At 28.8% G+C, this 16,488-nt stretch overlaps 1 protein-coding gene across 1 annotated transcript; it reads right to left on the bottom strand.

Moving 5' to 3' along the window:
- Positions 1 to 3,159: 3,159 nt before the first annotated feature.
- On the bottom strand, positions 3,160 to 4,413 carry LOC124924228 (lignin-forming anionic peroxidase-like). The gene is made up of 4 exons (XM_047464292.1): positions 4,180 to 4,413; positions 3,890 to 4,081; positions 3,634 to 3,799; positions 3,160 to 3,551 (listed from the first exon to the last, which is right to left on the bottom strand). Exons 1-4 carry the CDS (start codon positions 4,411 to 4,413, stop codon positions 3,160 to 3,162), a joined length of 984 nt encoding a protein of 327 aa, XP_047320248.1.
- Between the last annotated feature and the right edge of the window lie 12,075 nt (positions 4,414 to 16,488).

Genomic DNA, 16,488 nt, shown 5'->3' with positions numbered 1-16,488 from the left:
TTTTCTAAAACATATAAAGTGAGATTTAATTACAATTATATAATTTTTTCAAATGTTAGAATTGAAATTTATTGTCAAATCTCATAAAATTAGAATTATAATTTTAAAATCAATTCCAATTTTATTCATCCAAACTTACTCTAAAAGAGATTGTAATTATGCTTTCTATAAAATAAATATTTGTAAAATTAATTTAATAAACTAGATTGCAATTTGTTTTTTTAATCTTCATTGTAAAAATAAAATTATTATTCATTCATAAGAATTCAATTTTGGAATATTTATGAATGCAAATGGACTAAGGACATCCCTTCAATTGCACCATCTATGTATCTCATTATGTTAGTACACATAAATAATATAAGATTTATGAAATTATCAAACTGAACTCAACGATTCGGTTGCTCGGTTTAGTGGTGGTCAAATCGCCAAATCGATATATTATAGTTAAAATTTAACAAATATACAAAAAAAAAATTATTAATTAAATTTGCAAACATTAAATTAGAATTGATATAATTGTTTTCAAAACTAATATACATAGTTTATAAGTTTTCAAACAAAAAATTATGTATAATTATAATATTCAAAATTTATTATTGGCGAATGAATAAAACCGGTTGTAAGCATGAAAATTTGGCATACTCTATTTTAGAAATAATATTATTAAACTATAATAATATTTTGAATTTTTAAATTCAAAATAACATAAAAAGAGATTAAAGATAAAATTAGGATTAATTCTTACCTTGGAAGCTAATTGTGGTTGGTAAATACATCATCTCGATGTAAAGTCAGCTTTTCTCAATGGAGAATTGGAAGAGGTAGTGCACGTGACTCAACTAGAAGGATTCAAAGCCACTGGGAAGGAAAATATGGTGCTTAAATTTAAAAAGGCATTGTATGGCCTAAGGCAAGATCCTCATGCGTGGAATCTAAAGTTGGACAAAAGTTTGAAGCAAATGGACTTCATAAAGTGTACACATGAGCAAGCGGTGTACACAAGAGGCAACGCTAATACCCGAATTATAGTTGGTATTTACATGGATGATCTTATTTTAACATGTGAATATCCAAAGGATGTCAAACTTTTCAAGAAGCAGATAATGGGGGAGTTTGAGATGAGTGATCTCAGATTGCTTTCATACTACCTTGGAATCGAGGTAGCTTAGTTCGAAGAAGGTGTCTCAATCAAGCAGACAATATATGTCAAAAAGGTGTTGAACCAATTTTGAATGCTTGATTGTAACACAATAAAGGCACTAATGGAGCATAGGGCTCAACTCTATAAGGATCCCGAAAGACAACCGGTTGATGCAACTGAATATCGTAGAGTCATTAGTTGTCTACGCTAACTCCTTCATACAAGGCCATATCTTTCTTATGATGTTGGTGTTGATAGTAGATTAATGGAGAGGCCAACATAGATACATCACAAGGCAATGAAGTAGGCGTTTCGATACCTTCAAGCCACTGTACACTTAGGTCTAGTGTTTCGAAAAGGAGGTGGTGACGAGGAAATAGTGGCTTACTCTGATAGTGATCTCGTAGGTGACTTAGATGATCGGAAAAGTATTAGGGCATGTCATTTTACATTAATGATAGTCTTATTTATTGGAGCTCCAAGAAACAGAAGACAATGGCACTATCCACATGTGAAGCAGAGTTCATGGTTGCAGACTTGCAGTAATGGCAGTGTGTCAAACACTTTGATTGAAATCATTGTTGTTATAACAAAGTGGTTTGAAACTTATAGTAGTGAAGCTCTAAGTCGACAACAAGTCTGCACGTGCATTCATGAAAAATCCAATTTTCCATGGTTGTAGCAAACACATTGATATTAAATATTATTTCATTCGAGATTGTGTTGAAGGAAGTCAAATTAAAGTAGATTTTATTTGAACGGATTAAAAGAAGGCCGACATAGTTACAAAGGCTTTGACAACATCAAAATTGGTGATGATGCGACACCTGATTGGTGTTCGTGATCTCGAACCACGCTAAGACTACGGGAGAGAATGTTGCATTACTCATGGCCGTTACAACGGTTACAAAGAAATGAACTGAAGATCTGCATTGATGTTGGAAACAGAAGATTTACAACAAATTTGATTTTAGAAAATTAAGAGTTTTTTCTTTTTTAATATAAATAAAAATAAAATGTAAGTTACTCTCAATAACATAAGAATAAAAGAGAAAGAAAGTAACTCTTCTAATTGTTTTTAAGAAATAAAAGATTTTATAAAAAAAAATTCCTCTCTAGGCCAACATCTTATGTTAACAAGAAATTGTTCTATGTCAAACGCCGTGAATGAGGATTTAGTGGTGATAACTAGGGTTTTGTTCCAGCCAAAAATCCTAGAACTTGGCATAAGCCACATATTGTTCTCGAAGCTCCTTTGCTCGCCTCTAACTAGCAAAGGTTGTACAAGAGGAACGTCGAGTGTGTACCCCGACGCGAAAGTGAGCATCTCGACAGTTGTGCCTCCCCACGGGGGAGACAACGCAATAAAATGCTTGACATGATTACGACGTCACGATAATGAGCTACGAATGAGAAGTTGGTGCACGAAAAGAGATCCGAGACTATGTGATTCTATTAGTTGTTTCAAGTCATCGAGAAACTTGGATCTCACACTATTGGGATATCCTTCGGGGGGGGGGGGGTAAACCGTAGGGGGGGGGGCTAAACCGTAACGAAAATCGTAAGGTGCCCCAAAAATAGTTTTTCCATCGACATAACCTATTTCCTCTAGAAATTTCACAAGAGAAGCCATGTAAGATGTAATGTGCCTACACAATTGAACTTTGATCAATCACACAATTGCATATTTTGTGCTATACATATTTTTAAAATAATTGATAATCCATCACATTATCACCTTTTATATCTCATTTAAATTATTAAAATTTTATTTATAATATAAAAATGTAGATGTGTAAGACATAATACTGAAAATTCAAAATATAAATTATAATATATAAATGGTGCATATATTATATTAAATATAGTACCTATAAATTTATTTAATATTAAATAAAATAACCATACAACACATAAAAATAATATTATTTCCTTCATCATAACCAAAAAAAACTCAATCAAATCAAATAGTATTATTGGAGCATAATATGTAAACAAGAAAACACTAAAACTTGTTAGTTATTTTTGCTACATATCTTCCTTATTACTCCCTCAGATCCTGTGAGAGGACTAATGTTTCCCATTTTTACCATGGCGTCTGCAAAATCTGTGTTGAATTTTGAAGCATCCTTACTATATTCAACCACAATATTATCTGTCGCCCCTCCACTGAAAAGTATTTGGTCCGATGGGAGAAGACCTTTTTTGACAAGTAAATTCTTGAAGTAATTGTTGTCGAACGAATTTGGTGTAACTAAATCAAAAGGCGCTAGATTGGATGAATCATTTTGCCCACTACGAGTGCAATTCTTTTGGAGGTTTTGGGCAAAGGTGGCATCAATTTGTGTACCATTGTATATCCTTTCACGGTAATGGGAACATTGTGCTTGTCCTAATGTATGTGATCCTAGTAAAATGACATAGTTTTTTAATTGGTTTAATGTTAACAAAATAAAAGTTTAAAGTTTTTTATTAGTTCTATTACTTACCTGTCAATGCAACCATCTCCCTTGTGTTAAGTCCCTTATTGGAAAATATAGAAATTTGTTCATCGAGGGTACTGGTGGAAAGGGGCAAATCACTTTCGGCTAATGTACGATTAGCTGTGGTGGAATCTCTTCTTCCTAGCATTACAGTCCATGAAGGGCCTCCCGCCTTATTAATAGAAGATAATGAACGTACAAATCACACGTCAATAACTATTATGGGGTCTAGTCTAGAACATAGACTTTTAAAAATACTTACAATAACAGAAGCATCTCGTGCTGTAACCGCAAGAATATCTGCACAAGAAACAATTCCAGGACACAATTTCTCCACCTCAACCTTCACTGAATCCACTACTTCATAACCTCTAAGAGATCCAATATTTTGAAACGCGTTTCTCTCGCTCGTCGATGTGGCTTGTGCGTCAAGTAGAATTGAGGCATCACAACCCTGTCAAAAGAAATATAGGACAGTAGAAAGGCAAATTAACTCGAGAAAAAGGGATAATCCTCACAAGGAATATATAGGAATTAAAATTCTTTGACAACCTGAACAAAACAATCGTGAAAATGAAGTCGAATGAGGGATGCAGCCATTCGACTTTCATTGGACACTGCTTTTTGAATAGCTTGTTGTATCGTTTTGAGAGCATTAGGACATGTTTTTTCGTAAAAACTTGAAGTTAGACTCGATCCATAAGAAGGATGTACCAACAAAAGTATTGATAACACCACAAAAGTAATACTCCAAAGAGGACTAATTGTAAAATTGAGTGAATTCATGGTGATTCTTTTCTTGGAATAGAATTTTGCCCACTCTCTTTTTTTTCTTATCGGATTATATTAATGTAATTGACTTGAGATGAGTGCATATGTTGTATGGAAGATACAAGTATTTATAGGTTGGATTGGATTGCCTTTGATATTAAGTTAGATAGTTTTAACTAGATATTTAAAGTATATTTAAAAGGAGATTGAAAAATATCCAAAATATTAATATAATTAAATAAATATTTAAAATGTAATCTTGATAATTTGATATACTAATACCAAAAGTCCTAATATAGGAGAGGCCCTATAGGAAGAAGAATGAAGCTAAAGAGGAAAGTAAATATTGCAACATCTAAGTATGGTGGGAAGAAAGGATCTTGGCTCACCAAATTGTTTTATTTTAACATTCATACTGCGTGAAATTTACAATAACATTTTCAAGTTTAGTCTAATAAACATAACTTTAAAAACTCACTAACATATGTAACTAGAGTCTGCACCGAATTTTGGCTTGCCTTATTCCCGGTACAGTACAGTACAGAGAAGGTTTTTTTTATTTTTATCCTAAATCTAGTTTAAAAAATTGATAAAATAAAATTATTTTCATGAAATTTTAACCTATAATCAAATAAAAATTTTAATTTTTTCATCTTGAACCAATATGTTTCAACATTTTAGGTTAAAAAATACAATAAATTAAACTAACTATCTTAATTTTTTTTTATTAAATGGGTTGTCATAGCCTGAGTGCTTGCTGGGTTTACCTTAGGATCGACCCTAAATGTAACTCATGTGGTAAAAATGTCTTCTAAGAGATCAAATGTCACGAGTTCATGAAAGTGATAGTCATGACTTTAGCTTACTAAATCATGTTAGCCTACTAAATTAAAAAAAAAAAACCATAAATTTAAAATAAGGTAATATGCAAATTCTAAATCAATTTTAAAAGTATATAAAGGTATTCTCTTTTGAGATTTCTAAAATAGTAGTAATACTTTTTATTGTGTTTATAAAAATTAAAGAAAAAAAAGTGATATAACATGTGAGTTCTAAAGGAATTAAAAATATTTTAAAACTTTACAAGCAGCCTTAATGTATATATATATATAATGATGTTTAATTTTTAAAGTGTCTGGATTGTCGGGTCGAGAGTTGTGGTTAATTTGGATATATATGTGAGAGTAAATGAATACTTGAATTGGATTGTGGATTGACCCGCCCATAAAATTAAAACGATTAAAAATAAAATTAAAAATGTTATAGGTATGATTCAAACTTACAACCTAACAAAATAAATACAATCTGTTAACCAACTAGGCTAATAACACTTTATATTTTAAATTCAACACCAAATTTGATGAACGCGGGACATTTCAACAATAGATACATACATAGATACATATATATACATATATAAATATACATATATATATATATAATAATGCTTAATTTTTAAAGTATCTGGATTGTCGGGTCGAGAGTTGTGGTTAATTTGGATAAATATGTGAGAGTAAATGAATATTTGCGTCGAATTGTGGGTTGATCCGCCCATAAATATTTTTATCGTATATTTTTTCACGTTTTTTATATTATTACTTGTGCGCAAATACACAGGATACATGCTAGTTTACCTAATATTTTAATAATTATTCGATGACATTATCTTGTAATTGATTTTTTTTTCTAATTACTTATAAAATTAGTGGTATAGTTCAGTTTTGAGTTTAAGGGTATGGGTTTAGGGTGGTAATTTATTGTTTATTTTTCAAATTTTTAGAATTTTTTTTTAAGTTTTGTCATTTCTAACCTTAATGTTACAAGTTTTTAATAGAAGAATAAACTTAATAATCTTTAAAATTAACAAGATATACATAGATTTATTATCATCAAATAACTCAAATTTATTTAATTTCAATAAAATCTTGTTACAGATAATATTGTAATTTCTAACTTTTAATTTAATGGATAAATTTAATTACAATGAATTAAAATATATCAAATATTATATAATGGAGAATAACATCTTTAATATTTAACGTAGAATTTCAAATATTTTAATGTATAAATTAATTTTAATGAATTAATTGATATATAATTAAATAAAATAATATATACCTTAACATGTATTTATATTTTATTTCTTATATGAAATTAATATTTATATATTAATTATTTAATTTAATTATTAAATTAATAATGTGTTTAAACTCACCAAGGTAGAATGGTAAGAGTCATCGTGCTTACAAGACTAAATGTTCTATTCCTACTAAAATATTTTAAGTTTAGTGGTACATTAATACAGATATATTGTTAATTTCTTCAATTAAAAAAAGAAAGAATGTGTTTAGAAAATAATATTGTGGAGGAATGACTTATTTTATTATTATTTAGGATTCAATTTTTCTTATTTTTTTCATTACAAGTATTAGTTAACTTATCAATTAGTTGATTAGTTAGTAAAAAAAAATATATTTGTAAAATTAATTATATAAGGATGTGATTAGAAACTTGAATTGGTATTAGAAATGGAATTGGGTGCTTCAATTCTAATTTTAAAGTTTCGGTACACTTTTAATATTAAGAATTAGAATGTAAATTAATTTTTGTTTTATGTGATTCAATTCAGTATAATTTTATATTTCTAATTCCACTTTTATTAGCTCAGAATTATAATTTATTTTTTTTATATTTTTTCAAACAAATTTTATTATTTAAAACACGATTGAAGTTTTAAATCAATAAAATAAAATGAATTTGTGATTTTAAAATATTGAACCGATTTCTTTTTCTCTTTTTTTTTAATTTAGTAAGCTAACATTTTAAACTTATATTTTTTTAATTTAAAAAGTTAACATGTTGTTACTAATATTTTTTAATTTAGAAAATTAAAATGTTGAATCGATATTATTTTTTGAGTTTATGAAGTTAACATGTGAACTGTATTTTTTTTATTGAAATTGAACTTAAAAAAATCTTTTAACACTTGAATTATCCTTAAGCATGATAATTTGACATATCTTATTTTATACAAAATATTATTATTTTTAATAATATTAAAAAAAAAATAATTTTAAATTCAAAATTACCTAAGGAATGAATTAAAACCAAATTAAGTATTAATTATTGGATACTTAAACCATATTTAGGATAATCTAGTGTGGCCGAAATTTTGTTAAATTTCTACAGTAGGAACCTGGACCATCAGATGAGCGTCCAGGCCTTAAACCCCACGTCTCGTTAGGCGAAACAACATCGTTTCGCTCGTCGTCTCCGATCAAACTAGGCGATCATCGGATTTGCGATCATCGCCAGACATTTCTTCTAAAAGGCTTATCATCGCCATTTGTCCACCTTATCCCCTAATTTCTTCGCCCTTTTCCTCGCCTCATCATTGCCTACAATAGCCCCTAGCTAGAATGAACACCTTGCACTAGAAATAGGTTGCCACAGCTGAAGATAAAGTTAGGGATAAGATCGACGATCGACCAATCCGACTTGAATTGGCCTTCCCCCGACCAACCTAAGCGACTATAAATAGTCTCTAAGGGTCCCTCTACCTGATCATCGAACAAGATCCAACAATTACAGACTGAATCAAAGTTTGAAGAATCCGGCCAATAATAGTTTCTGTGCAAACTTGCTCCGGCCACCACAGCTTCGATCCAAGCTTCTAGATAGCCTCTAACACAATCAATGAGTGTTCTTCAGCTGTTGGTATGAATTCATAAGCTTTGTAATTCAATTTGTAATTGAAAGTTTGAATTTTTTTTCAAATTTTTCTATTTTGATCGGTTTGATCTGTTCTAGGGCTTTTCATGTGATTTCTTTATTTAGAATCATTCCATATATCATGTTTAAACTTTTTGTTGAAAGGAATCAAATCAAATCAACCTGAATCAAAATTTTTGAAAAATTAAACTTGAAAATTGGATTTTGTAAAAATTTTTGTTCATGAGTTTAATCTAGATTTTTTTATTCAAATAGTTGATAAACATGTTTTTAAACATATTTTTTAAACATGTTACAATGAATTCTCGGTGACTGTAACAACGTTTTGATCATGTTTGATAAAACTGTGTTTTTAAAAATTTTGCATTTTAATTCATCTTCAAAAATTGTTTTAATGTTTGAATGATATTCTTGTTTTGGTTATGTTCAACTATATTTATCATTTCAAAGCTAATGAAACAAAAATCAAGCCTTAAAATGGCCTAATTTGAAAGATCTCAAATTTTGACCTAAAAATGGTTTTTAAAAATTGATCTTTCTAAAGATCCAATAATCGTGATTTATGTTAGGAATTTTATTCTTCATAATCATATGAACTAATTGTATTTTACTGATTATGATTCCATGATCTGAATCAAAATTTATGACTTCTGCAATTTCATCATACCAAATGAAGAACACTCGGTCCTAGAACCGAGTCCTATAGGACTGGGACTGAGACCAATACCTAATGTTCTTGATTCAATGTCGAGATCAAGGACCGGTGTTCTTGAGCTAGGACTAAGGATGACGATCAGTGTTATTGAGGAAGGATGAACCCTAGGACCGATACCCAAGACCTAAGACCGAGACACCCGACCGAGTTTTCTAGCCTAGGACTAAGCACTCCCTTTAGCCTAGGACCGAGTTTCATCCTAACCTAAGACTGAGTATCTTTAACCCTAGGACCAGGACCGATGAACTTGACCTGGGACCGAGCCTCCCAAGCCTAGGACCTAGTAGTTCGAATTCAGGACCGAGCCTCCTGAACCTAGGATCGAGCCCTCTGGTCCCTTGACACATGCGCTTGAGCCCTGGTCCAGATCACCCGGGTCTAGACCGAGCTCGTCCAAGCTCAGGTCTATCAAACTGGACCCAGACCCTAGGAATCATGACCTAAGGCCTGTTTGGTTCCACTTTTCAAAATTCAAAATTATTTTTTTACTTTTGGAACCGAAATCCATTTTTAAATAATCTCGAAAGGTCATAAAATAATATTTTAATATTTTCGGGATACTTCCTAAACCAATATTTTGGCTAAAGTCCTATTTATAATTTATTTTTAAATTCTAACATTTTTCTGGTAATTTTCAGAGTTTTTACTCAGTTATATATCAACGTTATCGCAGGTAAGCCCTTTTAAATAATTTTGTAGAATTATTTACGCAATCTAATATGTCCTTGATTAGGACCTCCGGACTACTAATTAAAGAAAATAAATGTTATAAATAAAAGTTTTAATAGCCAAAGTATTTTATTTTTTAAAATAAATGTCGTCCTTTGGCGGGCGCAGAGGACATAGCGTGAAAGCTCTTTCCCGGGAGTAATTAAGTCACTGACCCCTTACAGAAATTTTGGTATAAATATGTGTATATACACGTATCATTTTATTGATTTTCATAAAATCATTTGGCGACTCTGATTTTAAAATAAATAATCTTTTAAATTAGTTATGTTTAATTCATTTAAATCGGGTTTTTGCCAAATTATTACTTGGCTCCCAGTTTATTAAAGTTTGAACAAAAATTAATTATTTTATATAATTAATTCTAAAAGTTTCCAAGCATCATTTTAAAAATCTTTTAAAATAATTTTTTTTAAAAGAAGTCTGACATGCAAACCAATATTGAAATGCATTGAATCTCGAGTCCCCCGCGATGTATTACTCTGTATTGCAACGTGTCCACGACACGTGCTAAGCTACGGATGGGGAGCCTATTCTTGGGAGTCACAATGTCAAATTAATATTTTAATAATATATATAATATATATTAAAATTATTTTTATTATATTTTTTTTAAACATAGAAATTAAGATTTAATTACAATTATATAATTTTCTCAAATCTTAAAATTCAAATTTAATGTCAATTCTCATCAAATTAGAATTAGAATTCTAATGTCAATTCTAATTTCACTTCTAATTTCACTTGTGTCAACTTACCCTAAATGAGATTGCAAGCTTTCTATAAAAATAAATATTTGTAAAATCAATTCAATAAACTAGATTGCAATTTGGTTTTTTATCTTCAATGTAAAAATAAAATTATTATTCATTCATAATGAGAATTCAATTTTGGAATACTTATGAATGCAAATGGACTAAGGACATCCCTTCAATTGCACCATCAATGTATCTCTTTATGTTAGTACGAATAATCGAAGATTTATGAAATTATCAAATTAAACTCAACGATTCAGTTGCTTGGTTTAGTAGCGGTCAAATCACCTAACCGGTCTATTATAGTTAAAATTTAACAAGTATACATAAAACATTATTAATTAAACTAGCATGAATTCCGTGCATTTGCACGGATAAGAATATATATAAAATATTATTTATTTATATATATTTTAGATAAAATTAAGTTCAATCTTAAACTTAATATTAACATATATATTATCCCTTCGGCATCCACTTAACCCCTCAATTGACTCACACTTTTTCATATGCATTTTTTATCCCTTCAGCAAAGCACCACCAATCTTAGTCGACCTCAATTGATAACACACCTCAAACTCAACCATTAACCCTCCAATTGACCATCATCGTGTGACTCACTTTTTCATATGCCTCTTTATCCCTCGGAAAACCACCCACTGACCTTGATCTTGTGACTCACACTTTTTCATATGTCTCTATCCCTCGACAATCTACTCACCAATCTTAGTCAACATCTCTTTTACTCATACTTCAACAAATCAATAACCAATCTCAATTGATCACAGACCTCTTATCCAACGTTAAACCAACCACTAACCACCACCCGACATTTATCTCGTGACCTCACACTTTCAAATGTTCGCCAAAACAACCACCAATTCCGACCTCACACTTGTCAAATCACCCACCACCCGACCTCCATCTCGTGACCTCACATTTTCAAATGTTCGTCATACCAACCACTAATTCCGACCTCACACTCGACAAACCACCTAACCTCCATCTCGTGACCTCACATTTTCAAATGCTCATCCTACCAACCACTAATTCCGACCTCACACTCGACAAACCACCCACCACCTGACCTCCATCTCGAGACCTTAGACTTTCAAATGTTCGACAAACCAACCACTAATTCCGACCTCACACTCGACAAACCAAACACCACCCGACCTCCCATCTTGTGACCTCACATTTTCAAATGCTCGTCATACTAACCACTAATTCCGATCTCACACACTCGACAAACCACCCACCACCCGACCTCCATCTCGAGACCTTAGACTTTCAAATGTTCGACAAACCAACCACTAATTCCGACCTCACACTCGACAAACCAAACACCACCCGACCTCCCATCTTGTGACCTCACATTTTTAAATGCTCGTCATACGAACCACTAATTCCGATCTCACACACTCGACAAACCACCCACCACACGACCTCCATCTCGTGACTTCACACTTTCAAATGTTCGACAAACCAACCACTAATTTCGACCTCACACTCGACAAACCACCCACCACCCGACCTCACATTTTCAAATGCTAGTCATATCAACCACTAATTCCGACCTCACACACTCGACAAACCACCCACAACTCGACCTCCATCTCGAGACCTCAGACTTTCAAATGCTCGTCATGCCAACCACTAACTCCAACCTCACACTCGACAAACCACTCACCACCCGACCTCCATTTCGAGACCTCAGACTTTCAAATATTCGCCAAACCAACACTAATTCCGCCCTCACATTTTTAGATGTCTATCATTTGTTTAAAAGTTGCGCCACCTTGAAAATATAAATTTGCATGTTTTGAGATTCGAACTCTGGTCTTCAACATGAAATGTGAACACTTAAACTATTAGACCATTTATGATTGTTGAAATAATTTTATTATTTTGTGTATGTATATATATTTTGTATTTAATATTTATTACCAATTAGTTAATTTTTATATAAATATAAAATTTATTTATACTCATAAAGAAAATATTATATATATATATATATGAGAGAAAAAATATATGATAAAAGATAAAATGTATTTATATAAAATTAATGATGAAAAATAATATAATATATATAAGGTAACAAATAAATATAAAATTATCAATATAGGTGCATTTATAAAAAAAAATTGTTTATATATATATAAATATATATATATATAAAAATATAAAAATTCATGAAGGTAGGTGTGTTTATAACAAAATTGTTTATATCTTAAATTAATACTAATATGTATAATTTTTTAGATAATATATGGTAATGAAATATAATATATATATATATATATATTTATATATATATATATTTATATATATATATATATAATAATAATAATAATAGAAAATAAAATTTAATTAAGAAAGAGAGAGTAAGAGAGATGAAGGAAAAAAAACTAATGACGTGAATTAATATGGTGATAGTTGACTTTAAGCATTATTATATATATATATATATATGAAAAATGATAGAGAGCGCGACTTGAGACAGCGACTGGGAGCGCGATGCCTACTTGGTGTGCCTACGTTGTGTGCCTACGTTAACAGGTAGAATATTCTCTCTCCTTTTATTAATTATTTTCTCTCTCCTATTATTAATAATTAGTTACTGGAGAGAAAATAATTAATTGTGAGAATAGAAATATTAGATAAACATTTATTTATAAGTAATAAAACTAAAAAAATATTAATAAGTCAAAATAAAAAAAATAATAAAAAAAAGAAAAAAGAGGCCATAAATGATAAATAAAGGAATTGAAAAGTCATAAAAATAAAATAAAAATAAAAGAGATAAATTCATAATTCAACTAATCATTGATATTAATTAGGGTTTAGGGTTTAGAATTTAGTATTTAGGTTTTAGAGTTTAGGATTTAGAGTTTAGGGTTTAAGGTTTAGGGTTTAAAATTTATTTAAACATATTATTAAAATATTTAATGTGAGAATTTGTTGTAAATTATTGATTTATTTTAAATGAGTAAAATAATAATCGTGAGAATATGGATAAATGAGATAAATTAATTTGTAGAGATAGAGAGAAAAATTATTTAATAAGAGGAGAGAGAAATTAATTAATAAGAAGAGAGATAAAATAATTAATAAAAAGAGAATATTCTACCTGTCAACCCACGTAGCACACCACGTAGGCATCGCGCTCCCAGTCACTGTCTCAAAGTCGTGCTCTCTATCATTCCTCTATATATATATATATATTAATATGTTATGTAATATTATATATTTTAATATAAAAGTTATTGTTAAAAAAATATTTTATATTATTAGTAAGAAAAATATATAAATATTTATATATTTTAAGGGACAGAAAAAAAAATACTCAATAATTAAATTAGGAATAATTAAGTTAGGAGAGAAAAAAAAATTAAGAGAATTAAATTAAGAAAAAGAAATTACCTTTATTTATTTATGGATAATTGTGGAGAGAGTGTGTTACACACCTGCAGGTTGCAACATTTTAGAGCGAAAAATTTACAGCGAATATGTAGCGAATCTATGTGGAAGGCTGACTAGGCATGATGACTCAACATTTCAAATTTTATTTATCTCTCCGACTCATTAATAACTTCTCTCTTTTATTTATTAATAATTTATTTTTAAAAAATTAAATATAAAAATTCTTAATTTTTTAAAATTAATTATTTCTCTCTTCTACGTATATATAATTTATATATTTATTTATTTTTAAAACTAGTTATAATATGGAAAATAAATAAATAAAATATATAAATATATAATTTTTAAAATTATATATATATATATTTTTACTTAAATTCTTTAGTAATTGTTTTTCCTTTTTTCTCTCTTTAATTTTTTTTTATTTTATTTTCTTGTAAATTATATTATAAACTTAATTAATTAACCAAAATGTTATATATTCTCTCTTCTTATATTATGGGTTAACTCTTATCAGAAAAAATTATTTACAATTAAATATTAATATATAATAGTTTGAGTTATATTTATTTTGAATATTAATATATTTAATTTGAGTTAGTTCATCTTGACAAATTTTTATTTTTCATTATAACTCATTTTAAAAACTAATAAATAAATTATTAATATATATATATATATGTATATATTAATAGAGGATTGAAATAATTAATTAAAAAATTAAGAATTTTTATATTTAATTGTTTATTTTTTTAAATATATATTTATCAAATATAATATATATTTTATTATTTTTTATTTAATTTATTATTGTCTCTATTATTATTTTAAATTTTATAAATAAGTTAAATAATAAAATATATATTTACAAATTAACTATAAAAATAAATTATTAATAAAGATTAAAGAAAAGATAAAAAAATAAATGATTAATAAATAGAAGAGAGAAGTTATTAATGAGTCGGAGAGAGATAAATAAAATTTGAAATGTTGAGTCATGCCTAGTCAGCCTTCCACATAGATTCGCTAAACATTCGCTGCAAATCTTTCGCTCCCCTATCATTACTCTATTATATATAAGAGTAATGATAGGGGGAGCGAAAATATTGTAACGAAAGTGTAGCGAATGACGTGTGAAAGTGATTAGGATGGATGACTAGGTCTTCTTTAATATATTTATTTATCTCTCCTCTTTTCATTAATAATTTCTCTCTCTTTTCTACATTTATATTTTTTTTCTCTTTTTATCTATTAATTTATAATTGTATATTTAAATTTATAACTGTAAAAATTAATAAACATATATATAAAAAAGAATAAGAAGTTAAATATGAATATGAAAAATAATATTATAACTTTTATATTATACAACGTTTCTTTGTATATATATATATATTGAAAATTAGTAATTTGAATTTTATTTATTATAAATATTAATAATTTGTATTTTAAATTAAAATTACAAATTTATTTTTTTAATTTTAAATTAAGTAAATTTTTTTAATAATTTTATAATAAAATTGAAGAAGGGAAAATATTAAATAATTTATTTAAATAAAAAAGAATTAAGAGAGAGAAATTATTAAATACAGTTTGGTGACATGTACAATTTAAAATGAAAGAGAGAGAAAAATCGATACGCTTCCTATTTTTTAGGTGACATGTACAATGCCACATCACTCGCTGCCTCATTCGCTACAATTTTTCGCTCCCCCTATCATTACTCTATATATAAATAAATTTACAATCATTAAATTAGAATTGATATAATTGTTATTTGTTTTCAAAACTAACATAGTTTATAAGTTTTCAAACAAAAAAAAATGTGTATAATTATAATATTCAAAAATTATTATTGGTGAATGAATAATATCGGTCGAACCCAATAAATGACATAATTGAACTTTTTACAGACTAAAAATTGAAATTGACAGGTTAAGATTTTCTCAAATAGACCTCAACAGGTTGGGTACATTTTAGTGTATAAACCGATTGAACCGATCCGAACAACTTACATCTAGGTGGATGTCCAAAAAAAAGCTCACTGTTTCATTTTGTTGGAAGGTTTCAATCTCATAATTAATTGTTTCACTCTTTTTCTTTTAGTTTTCATTATCAATCAACCCCACCAAAGTGGCCGGTGGAAAGAGTCGACCTGAGAGATTAAAATGACATGATTCGATTCCTACCGGAAGTGTTTTGAATAAAAGCGGAAAAATCACGATAAATCTTGAGCGTAGAACAGTATCCAACTAGTTGACCTACTCTCGAATCTCAACCCTTCGGCGGCCGTGACTGTATGACCCTGGTATGAATGTTGTTGGATATGTGGTGAGAAAGGAATTGACACAAAATCTCTATGTCATGATTGTGGAATGGTTCTAACTTTTTTAATTCAAAAATCAATTTGAGAATTGGTAAAGTTTGATGTTCTTACAAATTGTCGTGATGAGATCAAGATTAGTGCACGATTTCAAAAAGCTATTGTGTGGTGTTTGAAAACAAATATTTTGATAGAATCATAATTTTATTGTTTAAGGATTACAGTTACAAGTAAAATTATTTCTTTTTTGTTTTATCAAAATTCCTTTTTATTAATCATATCTAAGTTATTGTCATTTATATATTTTTATTTAGTATAGATTTTTTAACAATTTCAAACTACTTATATGAAAGAATAACATATCAACAATTAATAAAGGATTTATAAACAGGAATCTCATTTATCATTTA

The sequence above is a fragment of the Impatiens glandulifera genome, chromosome 2, assembly GCF_907164915.1.
Source record: "Impatiens glandulifera chromosome 2, dImpGla2.1, whole genome shotgun sequence".
In the NCBI taxonomy this organism is placed as follows: domain Eukaryota; kingdom Viridiplantae; phylum Streptophyta; class Magnoliopsida; order Ericales; family Balsaminaceae; genus Impatiens; species Impatiens glandulifera.
Note: the sequence above shows the minus strand (reverse complement) of the source record. Positions and strands in the feature narration are given on the sequence as shown.

Coding starts and splice junctions, on each gene's coding strand:
- LOC124924228 (XM_047464292.1), bottom strand. CDS start 4,413: ATGAATTCACTCAATTTTACAATTAGTCCTCTTTGGAGTATTACTTTT. Junction 3,800..3,889: donor CACGAGATGCTTCTGTTATT/GTAAGTATTTTT, acceptor TCTATTAATAAG/GCGGGAGGCCCTTCATGGAC. Junction 3,552..3,633: donor GGAGATGGTTGCATTGACAG/GTAAGTAATAGA, acceptor TCATTTTACTAG/GATCACATACATTAGGACAA.